The sequence below is a fragment of the Ambystoma mexicanum genome, chromosome 7p (genome assembly GCF_040938575.1).
Source record: "Ambystoma mexicanum isolate Mex_15411 chromosome 7p, UKY_AmexF1_1, whole genome shotgun sequence".
In the NCBI taxonomy this organism is placed as follows: domain Eukaryota; kingdom Metazoa; phylum Chordata; class Amphibia; order Caudata; family Ambystomatidae; genus Ambystoma; species Ambystoma mexicanum.
In genome coordinates, this window is record NC_090939.1 from 738,411,308 (window position 1) to 738,433,795 (window position 22,488).

Sequence of the window (22,488 nt, forward strand, 5' to 3'; positions counted from 1 at the left end):
AATTATGCTGTTCTTTGCAGTCCCCCTTTCCTAAGCCCAGTAGAGCTCTGGAGAGCAAGTTGAACCCCAGCACACGAATAGAAACTAGGAGATAGCAAGGCCTGGAATGTCTCTCTCCCCTACACGCAGCTTGTTCGCGAAAACAGAAGCATTGTGTTCCTTTAAACAAAGACTTGTGTCTGTGGGCTTACAAAATTGCAGACGGTTACTAAATGAATGTTTGAAGGTGTCATACTCGTCACCATTGTCAATCATCATGCTTAGTTCAAAGGAAATGTATTGGGGCGGTATAGAATGTGTCGCTACTGATTACAAGATACTCATTCTCTATATATGTAACTGTTGTACGATCTCCGGGGCTCTTGCGTCCCCTGAGGTCTGGTAGACACACGTCGCGGGGCGTGAGACTAGTTGGCCAACTGAGACTATTTGCTTTGCAATAAACCCTAGATTTTGGGAATACAACCTTGTGTCGGAAGTATCAGTTTTTGTGTGGTGATTGTGCCTTGTTTCCATACGCGAGGGTCCCTCAGGGGCCCCTTCACCCATGTTTACCTGGTTGGACGGGACGACTTCGATGGAGTCCTTTAATAGAAGTGTGGCTATCTCTTCGAGAAGGATGCTCTGGTGTTCTTCTGAGTGGATCTTTTTTTGTGGGGGGTGGTCGTGGAGACGTTGGAGTAGTTCTATACAGTATCAGCCTGCTACTGTGGACAGCACCCATCTGTCTGAGGTGATTCCCTCCCATGCGTGAAACTGGAAATAAATCCTTCTCCTGGAGAAGCATGGGAGGGCACCTGAAGAGGAATGTCACTTGCTCTGAGGTGGTGTGCCACCTCGAGCAGGGCCTCTGCCCCAGCCACAACCTATGCATTGTCCTCTAGGATAACCCTGGAAGGATTGGCCTTGATTATTTCCCCAGGGAAACCCTGCCCTTGAATGTAGCTGGATCGTCGTTGAGAGTTTTGGCCTCAAAAACGGCAAAAATTGCCATTACACCTCTGTCTGACCTTTGCTTTTTTAAGGGCGTCTTATACGGCCTTACCGAAGAGCATGTTAGATTCAACAGGCATGTTTATTAGAGTAGCCTGCATTTCTGGTCTAAAAACTGACTGGCGCAGCCATGCATGCCTTTTAATAACAGTCCCCTGCACAATGACTCTTCCGGCATTGTCCGACGCGTCAAAATTGGGTATAAGAAGAGAGCTAGACACTGACGTCCCATCTGCAGCCAGCTGTGCTTGCTGGGATTTGAGTGGCTCTGGGGCAGACGAAAGTAAAGCCGACATTTCTTCCCACTTGTGGCAGTTGTAACTAGCCAGGAGTGTTGCATTGTTCGCTATTCTGGTTTGATAGGCCGCATAGGAGGCGACTTTTCTGCCAATGGGGTAAATCTTTTTGCTCTCCTTATCGGGTGGAGCCTCAGAGGAAGCAAGGGGTGTGCCTGCTCTTTTTCTAGTTGTAGTCACAACTAAGGAGTCTGGTTTCAGTTGCCCTCTAATATTTATTTTTATTTTATTTATTTATTGAATTTATAGAGCACTTTACTCCAAAGCGCTTTACATTACAACAACTAAGTACAGTGAATAAATGGAAGCATAATGCAAAACATGAGACAAACCATCAAAACAATATAAAGAACAATTTAGCTAGGGCAGTGAATGAAAGAAGGGAGCAGGGAGAATGAGAGAAAAGTGAGGAGGTTAATGGGATGGGGGCTGAAGGAAATAGGATTTCAAGGAGGAACGAAAGGAGGGGTAGGAGGAAATGGAGCGGATAGAGAAAGGTAGAGAGTTCCACTGTAGGGGGCAAGGAGCTGAAAGGAACAGAAACGAGAAAGGATTCAAGGGGGGGAACAGTGAGTAGGAAGAGACCAGCAGATCGGAGGGGGCGAGAAGGGGAGTAGAATGAGAGAAGAGGGGAAAGGTAGGGAGGAGCGAGATCATGAAGAGATTTAAAGATGAGACAAAGAAAGTTAAATTTAAGTTGAGAGTGCAAGGGAAGCCAGCCAAGATGAGAAAGGGAAGAAGAAATAGAGTCAAGAGGAGAGAGGAAGCAAAGGGTATGAATGGCAGAATTATAGAGAGATTTAAGAGGAGCAAGATGATAGGTGGGAAGGCCAAAGAGGAGGGTGGAGCAATAGAAAAGATGAGAGAAGATGAGGGAGGAGATTAATAGTTTGGTGGCATGGAAGGTGATAGAGGGACAGATTTTGCGAATATTAAAAAAGTGGAAGCGACAGGTGCGGGAGGTCAGGGAGATATGGTGGGAAAAGGAAAGGTGGAGGCCAAGATTTCAAGCATGATCAGAGATAGGGAGATTAGAGGGGGGCAAGAGAATGAAAGGAGGTGGAGAAGAGGGGAAAGGCGAAGTGGAAGGAAAGAATAAGACTTCAGTCTTATCAGTATTGAAGGAGAGAAAGTGGGAAGACATCCAGTTTTTGATAGCGGTAAGACAGGAAGAAAGATTGTGGTGGATTATAGGGGTGAAAGACGAGAAAGAAAGAAAGAAAGAGCTGAGTGTCATCAGCATAGAAATGGTGGGAGCTATTGAAAGAAGAGAAGATGGGGGCAAGAAGGGCAGTGTAAAGAGAGAAAAGGAAAGGACCCAGAACAGAGCCTTGGGGAACACCGAAGTCGAGGGGGGAAGGAAGGGGAGATACGTCCACCCCAAGAGACATTGAAAGAACGGTTGGAGAGGTAGGAAGAGAGCGAGTTAAGAACAGGGCCTTTGAAGCCAAAGGAAGAGAGAGTGTTGAGGAGTAAAGGGTGATCAACGGTATCAAAGGCAGCAGAGAGATCAAGGAGCACCAGGAAAGAGGATAGCTTAGAGTGGCAGACATTAAGGAGGGAGTTGAGAACAGAGGTGAGAGCAGTTTCTGTAGAGTGCTTGGGACGGAATCCAGATTGAGAAGGGGGAAGAGGAGAGAAATTGGAAACAAAAGCAAAGAGTTGAGAGTATATGTGTTCGAGGAGCTTAGAAAGGAATGGGAGAAGAGCGATAGGACGAAAGTAAGAGGCAAGGAGGGGGTTGGCCGAGGGTTTTTTCAGAATAGGGATGATTGTAGCATGTTTGAAGGCGGAAGGGAATGAGGCAGAGGAGAGACAGATGTTGAAGAAGGAGGTGAGGTAAGGCAATAATAAATAATGGGTCTAAAGGTGCAGGTCTAAATAATTTCTCTACACGTGGGCTTACAGCCCGTGTGAGATTAGGGGCTTCTAAAGATGGCTGTATTCTGCACTGCACTGATTTCAGTAGTGGGATAAACTGGACCACTGGTTTTTTTGTCCCCAAGGAATTTGTTCTGCAAAGACTTTATCCTCCTGTACCTCCTTAGTGTCAATCTGAAAGTGCTCAGCCGCTTTGGCTAGTACTTCATTGAGGAGGGGTTGATCATCAATAGGAGAATCGACAACTGGAGTATCTTGGTTAAGAGGGGAGTCTATAGTGTACATATTGGCTTCTTGGTCAGCCTCTTGGTCCTCATCATCCCCATAATAAGGGTCCGCTGTAGCCTCATCATCAAGTTGAGGGTCAGTTGCCTCTACAAAGGAGCGATCTTCTTCGTGGTCTAATTCTGGGTCATAGAGATCTAAGACTGTACTTTATAAAGGAACATTAGTACGAGACCTCTTAGAAGGGGGTTCAGTATGTAGGGCAGAGGCTTGGGAACCAGAGGGAGCTGAGGTGGGGGGAGTGGAGTGGAAACTCTGGAAGTAATCAGGGTTCTCCTCGAAAAAATTGTCCAGAAAGGTCATTCTTCTCATCACTCTGTTTATGATTCCCTAGGTTTTTCCTTCCGATGGGTTTTATCCCTAGTAGGGCTCTTGTCCTTATGAGGAGTTTTAGAGGATTTTGTGTGATGTTTCCCCCTCACCCCTGAGGCCCAGAGGTGTGTTTAACTGCCTTTTTGGGGCCTACTACTATATCTGATGCCGAGTGTCGATTTTCGGATGCGGGCAGGGCCGAGGCTTCGTCCGCGGACAATCGACCTTCGGAGGGAGTTTTATGAGCGACACCCTTGCCGTCTTTCGACAGTTGGGCCCGGTTGTGTGGCGATCTCAAGCGAGACTGCCTAGAGGACTGGGACTCAGCAGGCCTTTCCCTGGGTGTCGAACGCTGTCGATCACTCGACCCATGTGTCCAGTCTCGACCTGGGCTTATGTGCTTAGTGGTGTGCGTCTTTGTAGCGCTACCGCCACCGGGTGTAGTCCCCACAACATGGCAGTCGGCCTGACCTACGGGGTCGGGGGCCTGTGCTTGGGTAGCTGTAGCTACCCCGTCGCCCTCGCCATGTGAAAGTGCGGCGTCGCTGCCATCGCTAAAGGTGCCTTCTGCCTCCATGGCCTCAAGCTGCCTGGCATAGTGGGCTCAGAGTTTCGTGGAGCGATCCTTTAACGTCTTTGGCTTGAAGAGCCTGCACGCTTGACAAGACGTTTCTACGTGGTCTCTTGGGAGACACAAGTTACAATCTAAGTGTTTGTCTACCTACGGGAATTTGCAATTAGACTGGGGGCAGAATTTAAAAGATGTATTTTCCATAATGACAGGCTATGGCAGCTGGGCGAACAAAGTGTAGGAAGGGGGTATATACATCCTAAAAAGGCCTGTCCCCTTTCTTCCTACTGTCTGGACCGAGGCCCAGGGTGGTCTTCCAAGGCCGAACGGTCCGTCGCAGTAGTCTTCGACGGGCAGTTTCTCTGTCTTCACCGGCGTGATGTTTCGGGGGTCGGTGAAAGGATAGAAAGAAATACTATCGCTAATTGAAATAGTCAATGTCTTTACGCCGAAAGGAACTCCGCTATATGCGTCTGTCTATAATAGCGGAAAAAATCGATCTGAGGGACCCAGACACATGAGGGATCATGGCTACAGTGGACGTCACACTAGGGATAGTATCACTGGCACGCGCTGTCGACGTCTCTTTTCGAGTTTCGAAAACAACAACTGTAATACTCTGCAGCTTCCACTAGAGGTCGGTCTATGCACAGCATGTGATCTAAGCAGTCCAATTAATGTGTGTACCTAGCTCCATAGGCACCCCGAAAATTGAATTGCTTATAACTTTTGACTTGCAGGACAAATTTGGCTGATATTTTGCAAACAAAATATTTGTCATAGGGACCCCAGACTGGACATTTTGGGAAACATTTGTAAAAAAAAAAAATGAAAAAGTTATCAAGAAAACAAAAAACGCTATTTTAGGCCTGCTCCCATTCATTTTACCATAGAGAAAAAGTCAAAATGTATGAGCAGGGCAAAAACCGCTGGATGAAATTTGACCAAATAAGAAACCACTTGGGAACAAAGCATTGACAGTTTCCTTGACTGGCCTGGGGTAGAATCCATCCAGTAGTTTTTAAAATAGTCGACAGAGAAGGGGGTGTCCCCTGCTCGTAAAATCCTTTATATCAGCCTTGGTGCTTTGCAGCCGAGAGGCAGAGCAGCTAATAACGTTTGACTTGCAGGGTGAATTTGTATGAAATGTTCTGAGCCAAAATGTTTAAGGGTCCCCAAACTGGCCTTGGGAACAATTTGTTAAAACAATGAAAAAGTTATTAAGAAAACATAAAAACACATTTTTCAGCCTATGTCATCAGTGATGCCATCAGAGGTGTCATCAGTGATGTAATTAGTGCCCATGGCTACCAAAGAAATCTATTGGTGCAATATGTACAGGGGCCAAGGCCAAAAGCTGTGGCCACTGGGCATGGGCTAAGGCCTTGGCTAATAGGCTCCTGTTAAGATGGATTTCTAAACTCTGACCAGGTGGGCACTGGACAGGAAGCCCAGTTCACATCTCCTAAAGGGTCCAGTTGGACCCAGTCCTGGAGCCTTTGGCACCAGGCTCATAAGAAAGTGTGCTCTGCACACTTTTTTTCTTGGGCACGTGTTATTCCATCTCATATTAATCATCCACGTTCAACTGGGCCCGGCGTCGCCATAGGAATCGATGAAGCTGCACGTGCAGCATCATTTGGGAGTGGCAGGGTGGAACCATCTAGCAGAGCAAGGGGGCGTGGCCGGGGCCAGACTATTTAAGCCTGCTCCGCCCGCAGGCCAACGCTTTGCGTTATTCTGCCTAAGCAGCGTAACGCTCACCGCCGCCTGAGAAGCATCTTACCTGTTTTCCAATGAAACCATCTCGGAGAAGCCTCTTACCTATTTTCCAGAAAAACCATCTCAGAGAAGCATCTTACCTGCAGAGCCAGCAAAACCATAGCGGAGAAGCATCTTACCTGTTTTCCCAGCAAAACCATCGCGGAGAAGCATCTTACCTGCAGAGCCAGCAAAACCATTGCGGAGGCGCAATTTACCCATTTTCTCCATCAGAATCATCGCGGAAGAGTCTCTTACCTGCTCGCAGTGACTCCATCCGCAATCGACCAGAGCGCACTTACCGGGCTCGTGGAATACAACCACCGGCTGCGCGCCTTACCTGACCCTCAGCTCGAACACCAACTCTGGAGTTCTACACGGTCACCTTCGTCGCGGTCGCAGGTATCCTTCACCCGCCATCAGGTCTGCGCACCGCAACTCTTCTCCAAGCGCCGCCAGACTATATCTGCAGGAGGAAAGAACAAATAAGGTTAGAAACCTAATAGAGACATTTGTTAAGGTCGCGCGGCATCGCATCTAGCGCTTACCTTAGGATTCCAACTTGTCATCCTCTTGAGAACACTTCGAAGACCTCCACCGGCGCAACGGCTCTGCTGGGCCGCCATCATCTATAAGGGAGAAAGAGACATTATTAAGGGTACAAACTTAAATCATGTGACAAGACATTCATAATTATATGAACAATAATCATCACAAAAACTCCTACCTTCAAAGTGGTTCAATCACAGCCGGCCTGGGCCACCACATCTATGGACCAGTGAAGCAACTGGGTCATCTTGAATCGCTGCTGCTGATGAGAAGCAGGACGGAGAGCTCGCCCTAACTATATATCAGGTGAGCCTATATGGGTAAACGCTTACTTACCTCCTTTTGGCCTGAAAGGTCTGAGGGGAGTCACGATACCTCCACACCCTTCTCATTGCCTCTAGTGTTCTCGCAGGGGCAGTACCAGCATCCAGAGCAGTGTACTTGGCAGTACTTGGGGGAAGAGAACCGATCCCGGGGAGCCGAAACTAGGTAGGGCTCAGACCGTGCACCAATGTCCCTGCAGAGACCAGGTGAGCATAACAGCTGAAGTTTAGGAGCACACCCTCGGTTTAGTGAAACAGGGGAACCTTCTGGACATGCCAGACCAATCTAGGTAGCTTGGAAGGGGGGGGAGACTAAATCTCTGGACGGGTGAGAGTGATTGGAAGCCCACAATGAGCAAACAGAGCAACAAACCAAAAATTACTCTTACGCGACAAGTATATATGAAAAATGTCTATACATTTATTGGCGGCCGGACCAAATAAACACAAGTAATTTTAGAAATGAGAAAAAAGTTATCACACAAATCCTTAAACTATACAATATATATACATTACATTTCCTAATGTTATACAGTGGATACACACATCCACAACCTTTAAAGGAATTAACACAAAAAGGGCATTGGGCAATTCGTCTGAGTCGTTCCCTAACTTTTGAGTTCAACCCTAAAAAGAGTGGAGCCTTGTGCTCAGCACTGCGGGGGAGAACAATCGTCCGTGACGGGACAGTTACCTTTTCTCAGAAGGAGGTATGAGGAAACGTCCGGTGCAGCCTGCTTCAGTGCATAGGAGAGCAGAAAAGCAAGGGATATATAGCGACCGTCACCACCAGGTAGTGAAGCGGGATTCGTGAATGTGGGCAGCATTACACACTCTCCTAATTCGGGACCCAAAGGAGCAAGGCCTGCGAAATTTGACAGGAGAATGTACGGGCCCACAAAAAAGCGATGTTACACGTCTCAGGTCTAAATAGAGAGAGAGGGGGAAAAAGAAAAAATACAAAAAAGAAGAAAAAGGGAAATGACCTAGCCAGAACAATTTTTCATTCAACCTGGATAAAGATTTTTTTATAGGTTTCCAGAACTTGGGAGTGACTTTCAATCAGCTACAAAAAAGAGGAAGGGTGTTCCAAAGAGTGGGGGCAGCCACCGAAAAAGCTCTGCCACCCACAGTTGTCTTCCGAAACCGGGGTACGCATAGAAGGCAAAGGTTTGACGAACGGATATTTCTCATTGGCCTATAAGGCTAGCAAGCACTGTGTCCATAAAAGGTTTGGCGTATCAAAAAGAGAACTTTAAACTTAATCCTACTCAGGGTGTGGCCAGCCTGGGAAGCCATGCAGACAACTTTTATAGTGGCTCTGTGAGTCTTATGGCACTTGGGGCCCGAAGATCTCCCCATGAGTCTTAAGTGCTGATGTGACCCTCCAGACTGGTGGGGGATCCCTGCAGGTCCTGTCGGATGTTGAAGTTTGTAGGGGGTATGCCCTAGAGGTGGTAGTAGAAGTGATCGCAGGTCCCCGGGAGCAGCAACAAAATGGCGGCCTTGAGCCAGCCCGGCCTGATCACTGTACACCAGACAGCAGAGCTGTATAGAGAGCAGGAATCATCACGACAGTGGAGTGCTGGGGCCCCCTCCTTCCTGTTTGCGTCCCCTGTCTCCCTGAGGGGCCCCATGTGTCCAGAAGAGCGGCAAGCCCCACAGCAGGAACCAGGTGCGTTCAGCACGGATTGGCGACTCCTGACACGGAAGAGGGGAGGTGGCACTCTGGGACTTCAGTAAAGTGCTGCGGCTAAGGAGCTGATGTTGCGGTCTGTGGCGGTGGCCCCCATGGGAAACAGGCCCTTCGGGGGATTGCATATGTGAAGTGCACTGGGAAGATGACTTGTTTGTTGGGTTGGTGCAAGCCAGAGTCGTCCCTCTCCACGCAGCCCGTTTGGGTGTGAGCAGGGTGCAGAAGCCAAGCTGAGAACAGCGCCACATCGAGTGGGGCCCAACAGAAGGCCTTGGTGCTGCCTGGTGAGTGCAGCAGTGGCAGTGGAAGCTGGCAGCCCTCTGAAGAGTGTCACGGAGCACAGAGCCAACTGAGGGTATCTGGCCCATAGAAAGTCCCTGGTTGTGTGTGGAGTGCCTTGGAGATGGGGAGTGCCTGCTCCCTTGATGTTAGATACGGCAGGGATCCTGCTGGGTGCCGGAACAGTATCTGCGTCAATCTCCATTCCTGCAGCATCATTTAGATTTCATGCGAGTGAGATTACATTTATGGAATACCAAAGACATTCAGGCCAGACGATTATGCAAGATTCCTAATACAGAAGAAAATGTACAACATCTCCTGTCGAATTGTGATGCACTTTTATCAATGAGAATTCAATACTTAAAACCAGCGTTAGAACAATATGACATACTAACATCGGAAGCACTGTGGCACTTTATATTCAGCTGCCATTTAGTATCTCTCAGAATAGGCACACTGAGAATGTTGCATGCGTTGAAACTGGATGAGATGACAATCAGTATTTAACTACGAGTTCGAGCATATCCCTCTTGTCACCAGGGTGTGCGATCTCGTGTTTGATTTTAGATTTAAAATGACTTTTTTATTTACTCTAAACATCAAATTGAGCAAATAGAAAATTAATTTAAGTGTTTTAATTCAGATGAAACTATGACTGAAAGACAGAGACTAAAGCTTGATTACAGAGGTAATCGTTACATAGAGAATTGAAGCTGGATCAGATCTACTAAAAAGCTTTTCTATCGTCTTTAATCTCTAAGGTTCTACTACTTGCCGATGTTTCTTCTCTTTTTGCTTGTGCTTTGCCTTGCCGTTGTACTCAAATAATATTTTATTTTTAATGGTGAATTGTATATGTTGCAGGAATGTTATGAATATTTTAATCATTATTTTAAAAAATGCCATAAAATATTGTAAAGTTGATTAATTCAGCTAAACCAATAAAACATTAATTTTTAAATAATTCCCAAACCATACATTGAAGGATAGCGTTGAGTCTAATATAGTCTGTACAAAGGAACAGAGCCGTAGGCAGGGTGGGGCCTAAGGGGCAATGCCCACCCAAAATCTTTAAATGCCCACTCAGTAGCGCTGTGTGGGCATTTACAGATATGTTTGTCAGTGCAATGGGCCCAACTACATTAGCTCCAGGCCCCATTTGCTAGACAATCCTGGCTACGCCTCTGCAAAGGAAGAAGACTGACGGCTCACCACTACAGATCAAAGTACGTACTGCATTTGAGAACCCATCTGGGCTGTATTGGTCAGTTTCTGAAACATGTTTTTCAAAATGTGCATGGGAATTTGACACACTTAATTATCTACATGCCAAGTTGTCTTCTTGCTCTACCTGCTAACCATTTGACGCATGCATCTTACCTACATGAAATAAAGCCCATTCAGGTTCTGTATTATTGATTTCAAACCAAGAAGGCCAAGTTTTGCAGCCTTTGGATGCTATAGCCCAAGAAAGCAATACAACCATTTGAAGAAAATACAGTATACCAACATTTACTATCATACTGCTTATTTTGCTGCTTTCAAAACCCCAGTGACTCAAAAATATTGCTATCGATTAGTTAAATGGTTTGCTTCCATAGATGCCAAATAACTCCGTCTCATGCATGGCACCTTGAGGTAGTCTTGCTTTTCACGTTGCATGCTGGAACACAGTGTTTCCTCTTTTCCATTTTAAGCAATGGCCTACAAGTCAGAGAATGCAAAATGAAAATCCAGCACTAGCTCAAGGTGTCACAGACAACATTTAGACACTTGAGGTTTGTGACTCCCTTACAGTGGCTCCCAGATGAGTCTTTGCTGTCTTGCCACAGTGATTATACCAGGATTCAGTAAATTCCAAAAACAGTGCTTAATTGTATCACCTGTTCTCAGAAATAACATCATACCAACAGTTGCTTTTATACTTCAGCAAGCAACATTCCATATTTCTTTGACTACAAACTTAAAAACAGGGCCACCCATCTACGTTGAACCAAGAAATAAAGGTATCCAGTGATATAATCGCTAGAAAAAAAACATCGAGGGTGACTCGATATTGTTTTAAAGGCACTATCCAACACTTTCCCCAAATATTCTAGGACTGGAATTGGTTTATATACTTGCACCAGTCCTAAAATATGTTGGGGAAAGGTGTTCAATGCCTTTAAATAAAAATATCGAGTCACCCTCCATGTTTTTCCCAACGATGATATCACATATCACTGAAATAAATCCCTTAACTTTCCTTTGAATCATCCACCCCATGAACGCTCCCACTATTTTAGCGAAAACAGAGCCTGGATAAGAATTTCATGCATTTTGTATGTTCCATTAAAAAATATCAAGATTTAGAAGTAGAACATTTAAACAAATAAAATCAAAATGATTCTTACCAAGTGGAGGCTGTAGCATATCCCCTTTCCTTTCACAAGTTCCAATTGGCTGGATATCAGATGCATCCACTAGTCTCCAGAAGTCATTTTTATTGTCACTGCCATCCAGTCTTAAACGTAATCGAGCACCAGTGATTCCTATGACTGTTGCTATACAAACCGAGGTAACATTGCGTGGGTCACGAGCTTCTAATTTCATTCCGACTTTGAATTCATTGGTTGGCGGGATCATAGACTGTGAAAATTAAAGAGGGATGCAAATGTAATACCATTGAAACGTTATACAAGAACCAAGTGTCTTCTCTGGATGCATGAATGTTTACCATGTGATTTTTAAATAGTTTCCGCTCCTCCAAATAAAGGTTAACACACAGGGGATGGGGATAGCACAGTGTGTAGCATTTACGTATTTACAGATATGTTCACCAATAGGGAAAATGACAATTTCAGACATTTTATGTACCAAACATTTCAATGCCTTTCTCTGCATGTTATAATATTTCTTGGTTATTAACAACTGAAATATGAAACCTTTAATACATTGATTTCTTGTAGTGATAAGATATGGGTTTTTCCATATTTTGTTCAAACTCAAGCCAAATCAAACTTTATTTTCACGTTTATGTCAATTAAAGTACAAGTTCAACAACCTTAAAAAATGAATTACCATAAAATAACCAAGAAGAATAATACATACATTTACAATTAAAAACTGGTTATCATAGCAGCCAAAATTCTAAGCTCCTCTTCAAAATACAAAAATCGATGTCCTTCTAAATTAGTAAATTTTCCAGACGTATGGTTCACCATCACCGAATGTTAGTACAATGCTTGGTTCTGTGTAGTTTTCTCAAATTGTCAGTGTATTAATTCATTAAATATGTTGATTATGCAATTCAAGAAACGATAGTAACATTTAAAAATATGTTAGTCAAATGAACATATTGTGAGAAGGGCACCATCGTGGCCTTGTCAAAGAAGGCTAAAGGTCCCTCTCAACCTGGATTTGGAGGATTAGGGAAATGCCCAGAGCCAATCTTCACCATGAGAAAGATGGTAGTTGAGAGGGCCTAAATTCCCCTTTCCCCTCGGTGCCAGCATGTTTCTGTGCAGTCCACCTTTGACACAAGCCATGCCTTCATTACAGGATGATTTCCAGAGTTTTTCTATGTATTTTAGAAACACAGCATCAGAAGGGGAAACCAGAAAATATCCAGAAGTGAAACCAGATACAGAGACCTACATTCCTATTGAGAAGCTCGACGCCAGACCAAAATGAACCAGCAGTGATCAACCTCACAGAACAAGAAGCCCAAAAGGAGACAGAGAAGCCGCTGTAACCCAGCGGTCTTGTGCAGCAGCAATAAAAAAACCTGACAAGAAGACAAAGAACTGTAAACAGAGCCCCGAGCCACATGCAAATAGTACAGAGAATGCGCAGCGCTTCCAGAAGGATAACTACGAGCTTGCACCTGAACTCAGCGAAACTAGACCACCAGAGGCAAAAGGGGGGAGCTCCAGGAATCCCTCTACACACACCCCACTGTCCATGTTGAAGGGGTATCCAGACTTGGTCCCTGAAAAACTAACACAAAAAATAGCCCGTCCTGGCCCCCATTGTTGTCCCATAGAGGACCCGCAAGGAGAAAGTGGGTGGAGCTTATCACGCTAGTCTGACATTGAGCCTAACAGCCCCCCCGATGGGGATGACTGGTCTTCTCTTCCTGGGAAATCTGGCCTTATGTCAGGAGAGAATGGGGGATAAAAGGGAACAAAATGGACTAGCAGGAGGGAGCAAGGAGAGGCGGAGTGTGGAGGTGACTTTTGTAGAAGGTGAGGTATTGGATAGAGTGAAAGTGGTACTGCTGTGTGAGTGTGCGCGTTTGGGTAGCAAGTTTAGTTCACAAGATTAGTGTAGGGAGTGACTGAAGTGAATGGTACTGAGTGGAATAAGGGTGTTTGAGAAGGTCTAGGGAGGAGTAGTGGTAATAGTGTGGAGGAGGAAGTAGTAAGGAGGGGTTTTTAGTGTGGAGGATAGTATGAGTAGTAGTGCAGAGGAGGGAGTAGTAGTAGTAAGGCAGAGGGAGGAGAAACATCAAAGGATGGAGCTGAGGCATCGAAGGAGTGAGGTACATCAGAAGAACAGTAAACCAGAGGGAGTAGAGAAACAAAGTGGGTGGATTTGGGGGAGAGTGTAGTAATAAGTACAGAGACGAGAAAGAAAGCATGATAGACTCAAGAGAGAATCGAAAAGGGTATCTGCAAGGCACGTACCCTACTCTTCTAGAACACTAATTACTTGTTAGAGTAGGGGCAGTCTTAGGAAGTCTCTGAGGGAGTTCACTTAGAAAAAGCATCTTTGCTTTTTCTAAGTGAACTAAGTCCTCCCATCCATTATAGGGTAGACAAACAGTAGGGCGGTAACATTTGCCATCTGGTGACCTGGGGCTAGGGACGGCATGGTTTTTTAAATTTTTTAATTTTTTTTTAACAGTTTTTATTATTTTAAAAACAAACACACCAAACATTAAAACTTTTTAGGACGTACATAATCGATCTCAAAGCATCACATTATACAGTGTCGTTTTCCGTCCTCCCCCCTCCCTCCCCACAAACACGAGCCGTCTCAACCTCATCATCTACATGAGCATTTTCAGGAATCTCTGTATTCGTCGACTCATCTGAGTCTTCCGTTTCATGGTTGACCCGGTGGGGGTTTGCCATTGAGGTCACCAGCTGACTCCAGGCTATCAAGGGGCCCACTTCCTCCTCTCCCCCCCTGGTGGCTGCTTCAAACCATATCGCAGTTTCTGCTTCTGCCCATTTCAAGAGGTCCGCCCACCATATCTCCACTCTGGGCCTACGGGCCGCTTTCCAACCCATTGCGATACTGCGCTTAGCCAAAATATAGGCCAGGTGCTTCATCTTACTGATATGCTTTGAATGACGTGGCCTGGGAAAATTCCCAAGCATGCAAGCCCAAGCAGACCCTATATCCAGCACCACTCCCTCACCGGCCATTTTTCGTCTTTATTTCTTCACAGAATCTGTGCACCTCAGGGCAAGCCCAGAACATGTGCAGTAACCCTGCCTCCTCTTCCCCACACCTGGGGCATTTTTGTATAGCCGGGACTCCAAGCCTAGCTATTCTACTGGGAGTCAGGTAAGCTCTATGGGTGACATACAGCTGGATCTGCTCGAGTCTCGCATTCCGGTACACCTTTTTATGGTACCTTTGAGCTCTATCCCACTGTCCCTCTGTCATGGGTTCTCCCACCTCCTCCTCCCAATCATGCCTTCACCCCCAGGAGCTCATATATCCTAGATATGTCATGCCAGCCCTCCGAGACATCATACATCATTTCTAGGGTGGCATCAGGTTCTTCCACTAGCACTGTCTCAGGCCACCTCTTTCTCACCCGTTTTGTGAGTCTGGTATAAGTAATGAATTGGCCGCTATGCACCCCTGTCTCCTCCTGCAGCCTCTGGAATCCCAACGCCTCCCCCTCCTGCCATATGTCTCCAAAGGTGGCCAAGCCCACTGGTTCCCAGTATCTGCGGACCGCTTCAAACAATTGGGAGTCTTCCCTGCATAGCACGGCCAGCGGGACCTGCTGAGAAAGCGGATCTGGGTCACCCACCGTTCTCCATGTCCTGCGCCAGACTTCCCAGCCCAGCTTCAATAGTCTCCCCCTCCCTGCTATTTCAGTTTTATGCAGCCATATGGTCTCCCTCAAAAAGCATGGAGCTAAGTCACCCTGCAAAAGCATAGCTTCTGCCGAGTCTTCCGCAGACAACCACCTGGCCACATACAACAACTGTCCCGCCAGGTTATACAACTCGAAATTCGGTAGATTTATGCCCCCCTTATCACATGTGTTCTGTAGTTTCCACAGGGCCACCCTATTCCTGGAGTTGCCCCATAAGAAGCCCCTTCACATGCCATGAAGTTTCACAAAAAAGCGTCTAGGGATCAGGAACGGGATATTCACAAAAAAGTGCAAGAGTCTGGGCAAGACCACCATTTTGAGCAGAGCTGCTCTTCCCATCATGGCTAAGGGTAATCTAGACCAGAACACCATGCTATTCTTAACTCCCTCCATCGCTTTCTCTGTATGATGTTTGTGCTCTGTCTCTATCTTATGGTAAACGTTTACGCCCAGATACCTGAATGTCACAGTCTGCCAGGGTATCTGCAAGATGGGCAGCCTCTCCAATGGGGTACTCTTATACCTTCCCAAGGGGAACAGGATAGACTTCCCGGGGTTCACCGAAATGCCCGAGAGGGTGGCGTAACGATCCATCAGCTCCAGCACATACTGCAGGTTCTCCTCCGGGTAGTGCAATTAGAGGAGCACATCATCTGCATACAATGATATCAGGTGTGTGCCCCCTGTCGTGCAGATCCCCACCTCCCCGTATTGTTGCCACAGGCATATTGCCAGCAGCTCTAATGCCAGTATGTACAACATGGATGACCCGGGGCATCCCTGTCTGGTCCCCCTGCTGAGTTGCAATTTATCCGAAATTGTGGTCCCATTTTTAACTCTTGCCATCGGGGTGCTATATAACATCTGGACCCATCTAATATATCCTGGTCCCATACCGTATCCTTTCAGGGTCGCTTTCAGCCACCGCACTGAATCAAAAGCTTTGACCACGTCCAGCGACACGATAGCCAGCTCGCCCGAGTCTCCCTCAGTTTGGTCAATGATATGGTGTAGCCTCCTGTGGTTGTCTGTGATATTTCTACCCGGGACATAACCTGTTTGGTCTGGGTGTATCAACTTACCAATTACCCTCTTTAGCCTATTGGCCAACACTGCCGTGAGTATTTTGCTATCCAGATTGAGCACAGACAAGGGCCTGTAGGATCTGCATGCCGCATCCGGCTTGCTGGGTTTCAGGAGCGGGATGATCACTGCCTCGCGGAGGGATGCTGGCAGTTCCCCCCGCTCAAAGGCCTCATTAAACATGGCCAGCAGCGGCTGGAGCAGCTCCTGCTTATACGTTTTATAAAACTCGCTGGGTAACCCATCCGACCCGGGCACTTTACATGTAGGCAGGTGTTGGATCACCGCCTCCAGTTCGTCCAAGGTGATGAGGGCGTCTAGGTCTGCGCGTTCTGGCTCATCTAAGGTGGGCAGCCCTATGTCCTCTATCGTATCCAGTATTTCTTGACTCATATCCTCTCCTGTGTCCTCATATAGGTGTCGATTCATGGAATTAATGAGTGCCGAAAATTCCCGCGCAGGGGTGCCAAAACGTGCGAATCGCAGTAAAAGTGCGAAAATCGCAGTAAAAGTGCGAAAATCGCAGGAAAATCAGCGCACATCGATTCATGGAAGGCCGTGCGCGAGAAAAATATCGGATGTGCGCTAAAAAAGTGCGCGGCGCACGCCGGCGCACAGGATATCTAACGGCGTGGCCACGGCCACAGCGAAATCGCACATAGCGCGGCGCACACAACAAAAGTAGGCAGAACACGGGGCGTAACACTCGGAATGGGGAACAACTCGTCAAAATGTGGGCATCACGGGGGAAGTACAGGAGGCAAGTGCGCGGAACGCCCACACGCTCGCCTACAACACGTATTCATGGAATGCAATAGGGCAAACCAGCGCACGGTCAAACCAGCGCACAGGCCCAAACACGTCCGCCACAAGAAAGCAGGCGGTAGTGTCCCTGCCCCTGAAATAAATGTGCACCAAAATGTGCGCCAACAAAAAGCACCTATATACAGCTATGATGAATGTCACATACTGTGGCCCTCTAAGACAAATGACGTGCAAAGGGGTATGCGACAAACACGGACACCCGCTGTGTGAAAAATAGCGTGTGCGTGTATTCTGTGCTGCGCGGAAAGTCCCACACGCGATTTGCCTGGGTACATGTATTCTGGGGTGCGCGGAAAATCCCACACGCGATTAGCCTGGGTACGTGTATAGCGGGGTGTGCGGGAAGTCCCACACGCGATTGGGCTGGGTACGTGTATTCCGGGGTGCGCGGGAAGTTCCACACGTGAATTGCCTGGGTCCGTGTATTCCGGGGTGCGCGGGAAGTCCCACACGTGATTGGCCTGGGTACGTGTATTCCGGGGTGCGCGGGAATGTCCACATATGATTTCAGCAGGGTACGTGGATTCCGGGGTGCGCGTGAAGTTCCACACGCTAATTCTGCAGGGTACGTGTATTCCGAGGTGCGCTGGAAGTTCCACACGCGATTTCAGCAGGGTACGTGGATTCCGGGGTGCGCGGGAAGTCCCAGACGCGATTGGCCTGGGTACGTGTATTCCGGGCTGCGCAGGAAGTCCCACACGCGATTGGCCTGGGTACGTGTATTCCTGGCTGCGCGGGAAGTTCCACACGTGAATTGCCTGGGTCCGTGTATTCCGGGTTGCGCGGGAAATCCCACACGCGATTGGCCTGGGTACGTGTATTCCGGGGTGCGCGGGAATGTCCACACATGATTTCAGCAGGGTACGTGGATTCCGGGGTGCGCGTGAAGGTCCACACGCTAATTCTGCAGGGTACGTGTATTCCGGGGTACGTGGGAAGTTCCACACGCGATTTCAGCAGGGTACGTGGATTCCGGGGTACGCGGGAAGTCCCACACGCGATTGGCCTGGGTACGTGTATTCCGGGCTGCGCAGGAAGTTCCACATGCAAATTGCCTGGGTCCATGTATTCCGGGGTGCGCGGGAAGTCCCACACGCGAGTGGCCCACCCACCAGCATCCAGGGGCACCCTCCACCAGGCCCCCACACATGTCTCCCACCACCCCCACCCCCCAGCAGTCAGGGGCGCTTGCCAGCAGGCCCACACACATGACTCCCACCACCCCCACCAGTCAGGGGCACCCTCCACCAGGCCGCCACTCATGTCCCCCTGCACCCCCACCCCCCAGCAGCCAGGGGCACCCTCCACCAGGCCCCCACTCATGTCCCCCTGGACCCCCACCCACCAGCATCCAGGGGCACCCTCCACCAGGCCCCCACACATGTCTCCCACAACCCCCACCCCCCAGCAGTCAGGGGCACCCTCCACCAGGCCCCCACTCATGTCCCCCTGCACCGCCAACCCCCAGCAGTCAGGGGCACCCTCCACCAGGCCCCCACTCATGTCCCCCTGCACCCCCACCCCCCAGCAGCCAGGGGCACCCTCCACCAGGTCCCCACTCATGCCCCCCTGCAACCCCACCCACCAGCATCCAGGGGCACCCTCCACCAGGCCCCCACACATGTTTCCCACCACCCCCACCCACCAGCATCCAGGGGCACCCTCCACCAGGCCCCCACACATGTCTCCCACCACCCCCACCCCCCAGCAGTGCAGGGCACCTGCCAGCAGGCCCCCACACATGTCCCCCAGCCAACACGTCATCACAATCCAGAGCCCAGGCTCCTATGCCCACCCAAATCCCACGCCACGCCACGCCACCCCAGTCCAAACACCCAACCAAGCTTTACATCCATTCAAAATGGAAATACCCATTACATGACAGATAACAAATAAGCAGTATGCGCATGAGTACAAGTCCGTCAGAACCACACAATGGCAACACATGACTGTGAAAACCCACATTCTGACAGGCATGAAACCAATGAGAGAAGTCCACACATTGAAGTAAGAAACAAAAATGTATTACAGTGTAAATGAAGTGAATGAAATCAAAAGAAACAATAATGGCAACAAATATAAAAATGCAGCATGTCCACAAAAATAATAAATAACGAAAATGGGATTCCAAAATAACCGTAAAGAAATTGTGTCCAAAGTCACTGTCCAACAAAGCAAATTGAAAGGGAAAGTAAAGTGAAAATCCATTGCTCCATGGTGAAAAAAATAATAAAAGATCAAGGCCACAAATCCACTGTCAAACTATGTACAAAGAGCAAATCCATGGTCCATGATCCCAACGATGTAAATGAAACCTACAATAAAACCTACTTAACTAATAACTATATACAAAAAAGTGGGGCATAGTCCAAGCGCCCCAAATTAAAAAAAAGAAATAAAACCTAACACTAATTAACTATATACAAAGGCGGCGGGCTAGTCCAGCGGCTTACTCCGTGGTGTCCTGGGCCACGGCATGGGTGTTCCTGTTCCATGGCCCTGAGGGTCCGCAGGGATGCCGACATGTCCTCCTCCAACTCCCTGCGGATTCCCTCGAGGCACTCAGCCCGCCTCAGGGCCCTACGCATGGAGTTCTCCGCCCTGACCATCGTGAGCCGCGCCTCTTCCGCCCGCCGCCACTCCGCAACTATCTGCTGGCCCAACCGCTGCCACACGGAAGACACTTCCCGTCCTGGGTCCTCCTGCCCTCCGGCCGATGCCTGCCCCTCCGATGTAGATTGCCCCGAGCCATGATGCCTCCCACGTTGACTCCGCTGCTGCCTCCGACGCAACTGCCTCTGCCAGCACGACGGCATCCAGGCTGATGGAATCCACCGACGCCGTCGTGTACGTGCCCTGCCCAATGATGCCGGCACATCCTCCATCTGCTGGGGTCCAGTTGCTGTGGTGTCCACCCCTGCTGGACCTCCGACTCCCGACTGTGGCAGGGATGGGATCCCCACCAAGCTGGCTGCGTTGGTCAGGGCAGGTCCACAGGGGGCCCTGGTGGCATCTGGGCCGGAAGACGGCATGGAGAACGACTGGCGTATAGTCTCCACAGAGGAGGAGAGGGCCGCCAGATTGGTCGACACATGTATGAAACCCCCGACCACGGCCGATCCCAACGGGGCCACGTTGGCACGGTGCTCTTCGTGATGACGTGCAAGCTCCTCCCGGGAAGCATGCACATCATCACGAATGACACCCGTGCGCAACGCAACACCAATCAGGACCTTCTCCATACGGCCAGGGGTCTCCTCGTCCGCAGGTGGAGGGGAGTCAGATGACATGGACATCCCCCCTACCTGCGGACGTGCCTGGGATGGGGCATCCCTGCTGGTGCATGGTGGTGCAGTCACAGTGTCAGGGACAGTGACATGCACAGGCCCCTCCACGGCGACCTGTGATGGCTCCTGCCCCTGCCCCTGGACTACACCACTTGCACCAGCAGGGATGCCCCACCAGGCCCCATGTGCGCCTCAGTAGCGGCCTCCTCCTCCTCTGTGGAAACCACCAACCTGGATGGCTCCACACCGTCTTCCACCGTTGCAAGCCCCTGTGGGGGCTCACCCACCCCTTCCGCTGCAGCCGTGGGGGCATCCCCGCCGCTTTGCTCCACAGCGCCGTCTCCGCCCTCTTCTTCACTTGCCGCTGTGTAGAAGGGGACATAGAATACAAGCATCAGGGTACTGTACAATGGTCCCCTAGACAGGAAGCAATAGCAGATGAGTGGCACTGTCAAAGATCACTTCCATCATGTCCCTCCACAACACATCCGTCAGTGCAGGCAAAACACACGCAGTAACAGGCATGGCACATGCTATAGACATTTGCATACATGTCCAAGGGACTCTCCAAACATACAATTCTGTTATGGAACTCACATGCATCATGGGTCATGCCTATCACATGCACACACATCAACGTAATTTCATCCATCTGGCCTTGTACACCGCAGACACAGTGGATATAAGGATAACTAGGCTGCATCTGTGAATCTGTACATTGTCACAGACATGTGTCATGCATCCATGGCATTCACAAGTCACAGACACGCAGGTCAGACACACAGACATGGATACCATACATGTACATGGCATCAGCACCCATGCCTCACCCCCACCCATGTCCAGGAACAGAGACTGGCATGCTCTCATGTGTCCAATCCGCATAGGGCTCCCCATGTTACATGCACCAACCGTGTGGTTCACACATTATTGGTCTCACATGCATGACCATGATGTCCCTGCACACATACATGCGTACATGGCCTATGTCACACATACAGGCAAGCATCAGACAACCAGCACACTGCAACATGCCCTGTCTCACACAGCAATGCTTGCCCACTTACCGCTCAACTCCAAACGGGTCTGCCTCGCAAGGATCTGGGCGTGGAGCGCTGGGTCTACACGTTCCAGGACCCTCAGCTGGATGGCACTCATGCGGCCCCGGCCCCCCTCCACGAGGCGCTGGGCCTTCAAGAGGGTCCTGGACCTCAAGTCCTCCCAGCGCTTCTTGACTTTCTGGATGTTGCGGGTGGCCACCCCCTCCGCATTGATGGCAACCACCAAGTCGTCCCAGATCCTGTCCCGTCCTTCCTTGTTGGCGTGTGACGATCCGAAGAGGGCATCATACTGCCCCAGGACTTGCTCCACCAGGACACCAACTTCGGTGGCATTGAAGCTGGTGCCCCTCTGCCTCTCTGGCCGGGGGTTGCCACTGGTGCCAGATGTTGCAGTGTCCGACATGGCAACCCCAGAGGCAGGAGTGGGTGGGCAACTGGGTCCTGGGGCTGGGCTGTGGAGTAATGGTATACCAGTCGGGAGTCTTCTGTTCCAGCAGGGGTGGACACAGCAACTGGACCCTTGCAGATGGCAGATGTGCAGGCACAAAATGGCAGGGCACGGTGGCAGCAGGCAGGCAGGCAGCAGCAGATGGCTCGTGGGAGGCTGCTCGGAGGACTGGGGGGCAGTAATTTGGCCTTCTGGGCAGGAGCATGGTCTTCGTGTGCTTACGCGTGGCCAGCTTGATACAGAGTGAATTGGCACGTGAAAATCCTGCACGACAACGTGAAATTCGAGGAAAGGGCCTTAGCGCGTAAGCGCGTCAGCACGCATACGCGATTCCACTGGACCAAAGGCCCTCAGCGCATAAGCGCGTCTGTGACGTGACGCGCGCGGGTGTTTTCCTCATAGCACGTGATGACAGAGCACACGTGGAAACACTGCACGTCAGAGTATCATTGCATGTAATTGGATGAAAGTGCGCGTACACGCAATTGGCCTGGGTACGTGTATTGCAGGGGTGCGCGGGAATTCTCACGCGCAATTTGCTTGGGTACGTGTATTACAGGGGTGCGCGGGAATTCTCACACGCGATTTGCTTGGGTACGTGTATTACAGGGGTGCGTGTGAATTCTCACACGCGATTTGCTTGGGTATGTATATTACAAGGGTGCGCGGGAATTCTCACACGCAATTTGCTTGGGTACGTGTATTACAGGGGTGCGCGGGAATTCTCACACA

The 22,488-nt window shown here is 49.3% G+C and overlaps 1 protein-coding gene across 7 annotated transcripts in view; it reads right to left on the minus strand.

Moving 5' to 3' along the window:
• Window positions 1-22,488, minus strand: part of SCML2 (Scm polycomb group protein like 2) — a 1,699,115-nt gene that overhangs the window by 1,311,167 nt on the left and 365,460 nt on the right. For all 7 annotated transcript variants that reach the window (XM_069636837.1, XM_069636835.1, XM_069636832.1 and 4 more), the window contains one exon: window positions 11,343-11,577. In XM_069636837.1, the coding sequence (XP_069492938.1) occupies window positions 11,343-11,577 (235 nt within the window). The remainder of the gene's footprint in view (window positions 1-11,342; window positions 11,578-22,488) is intronic.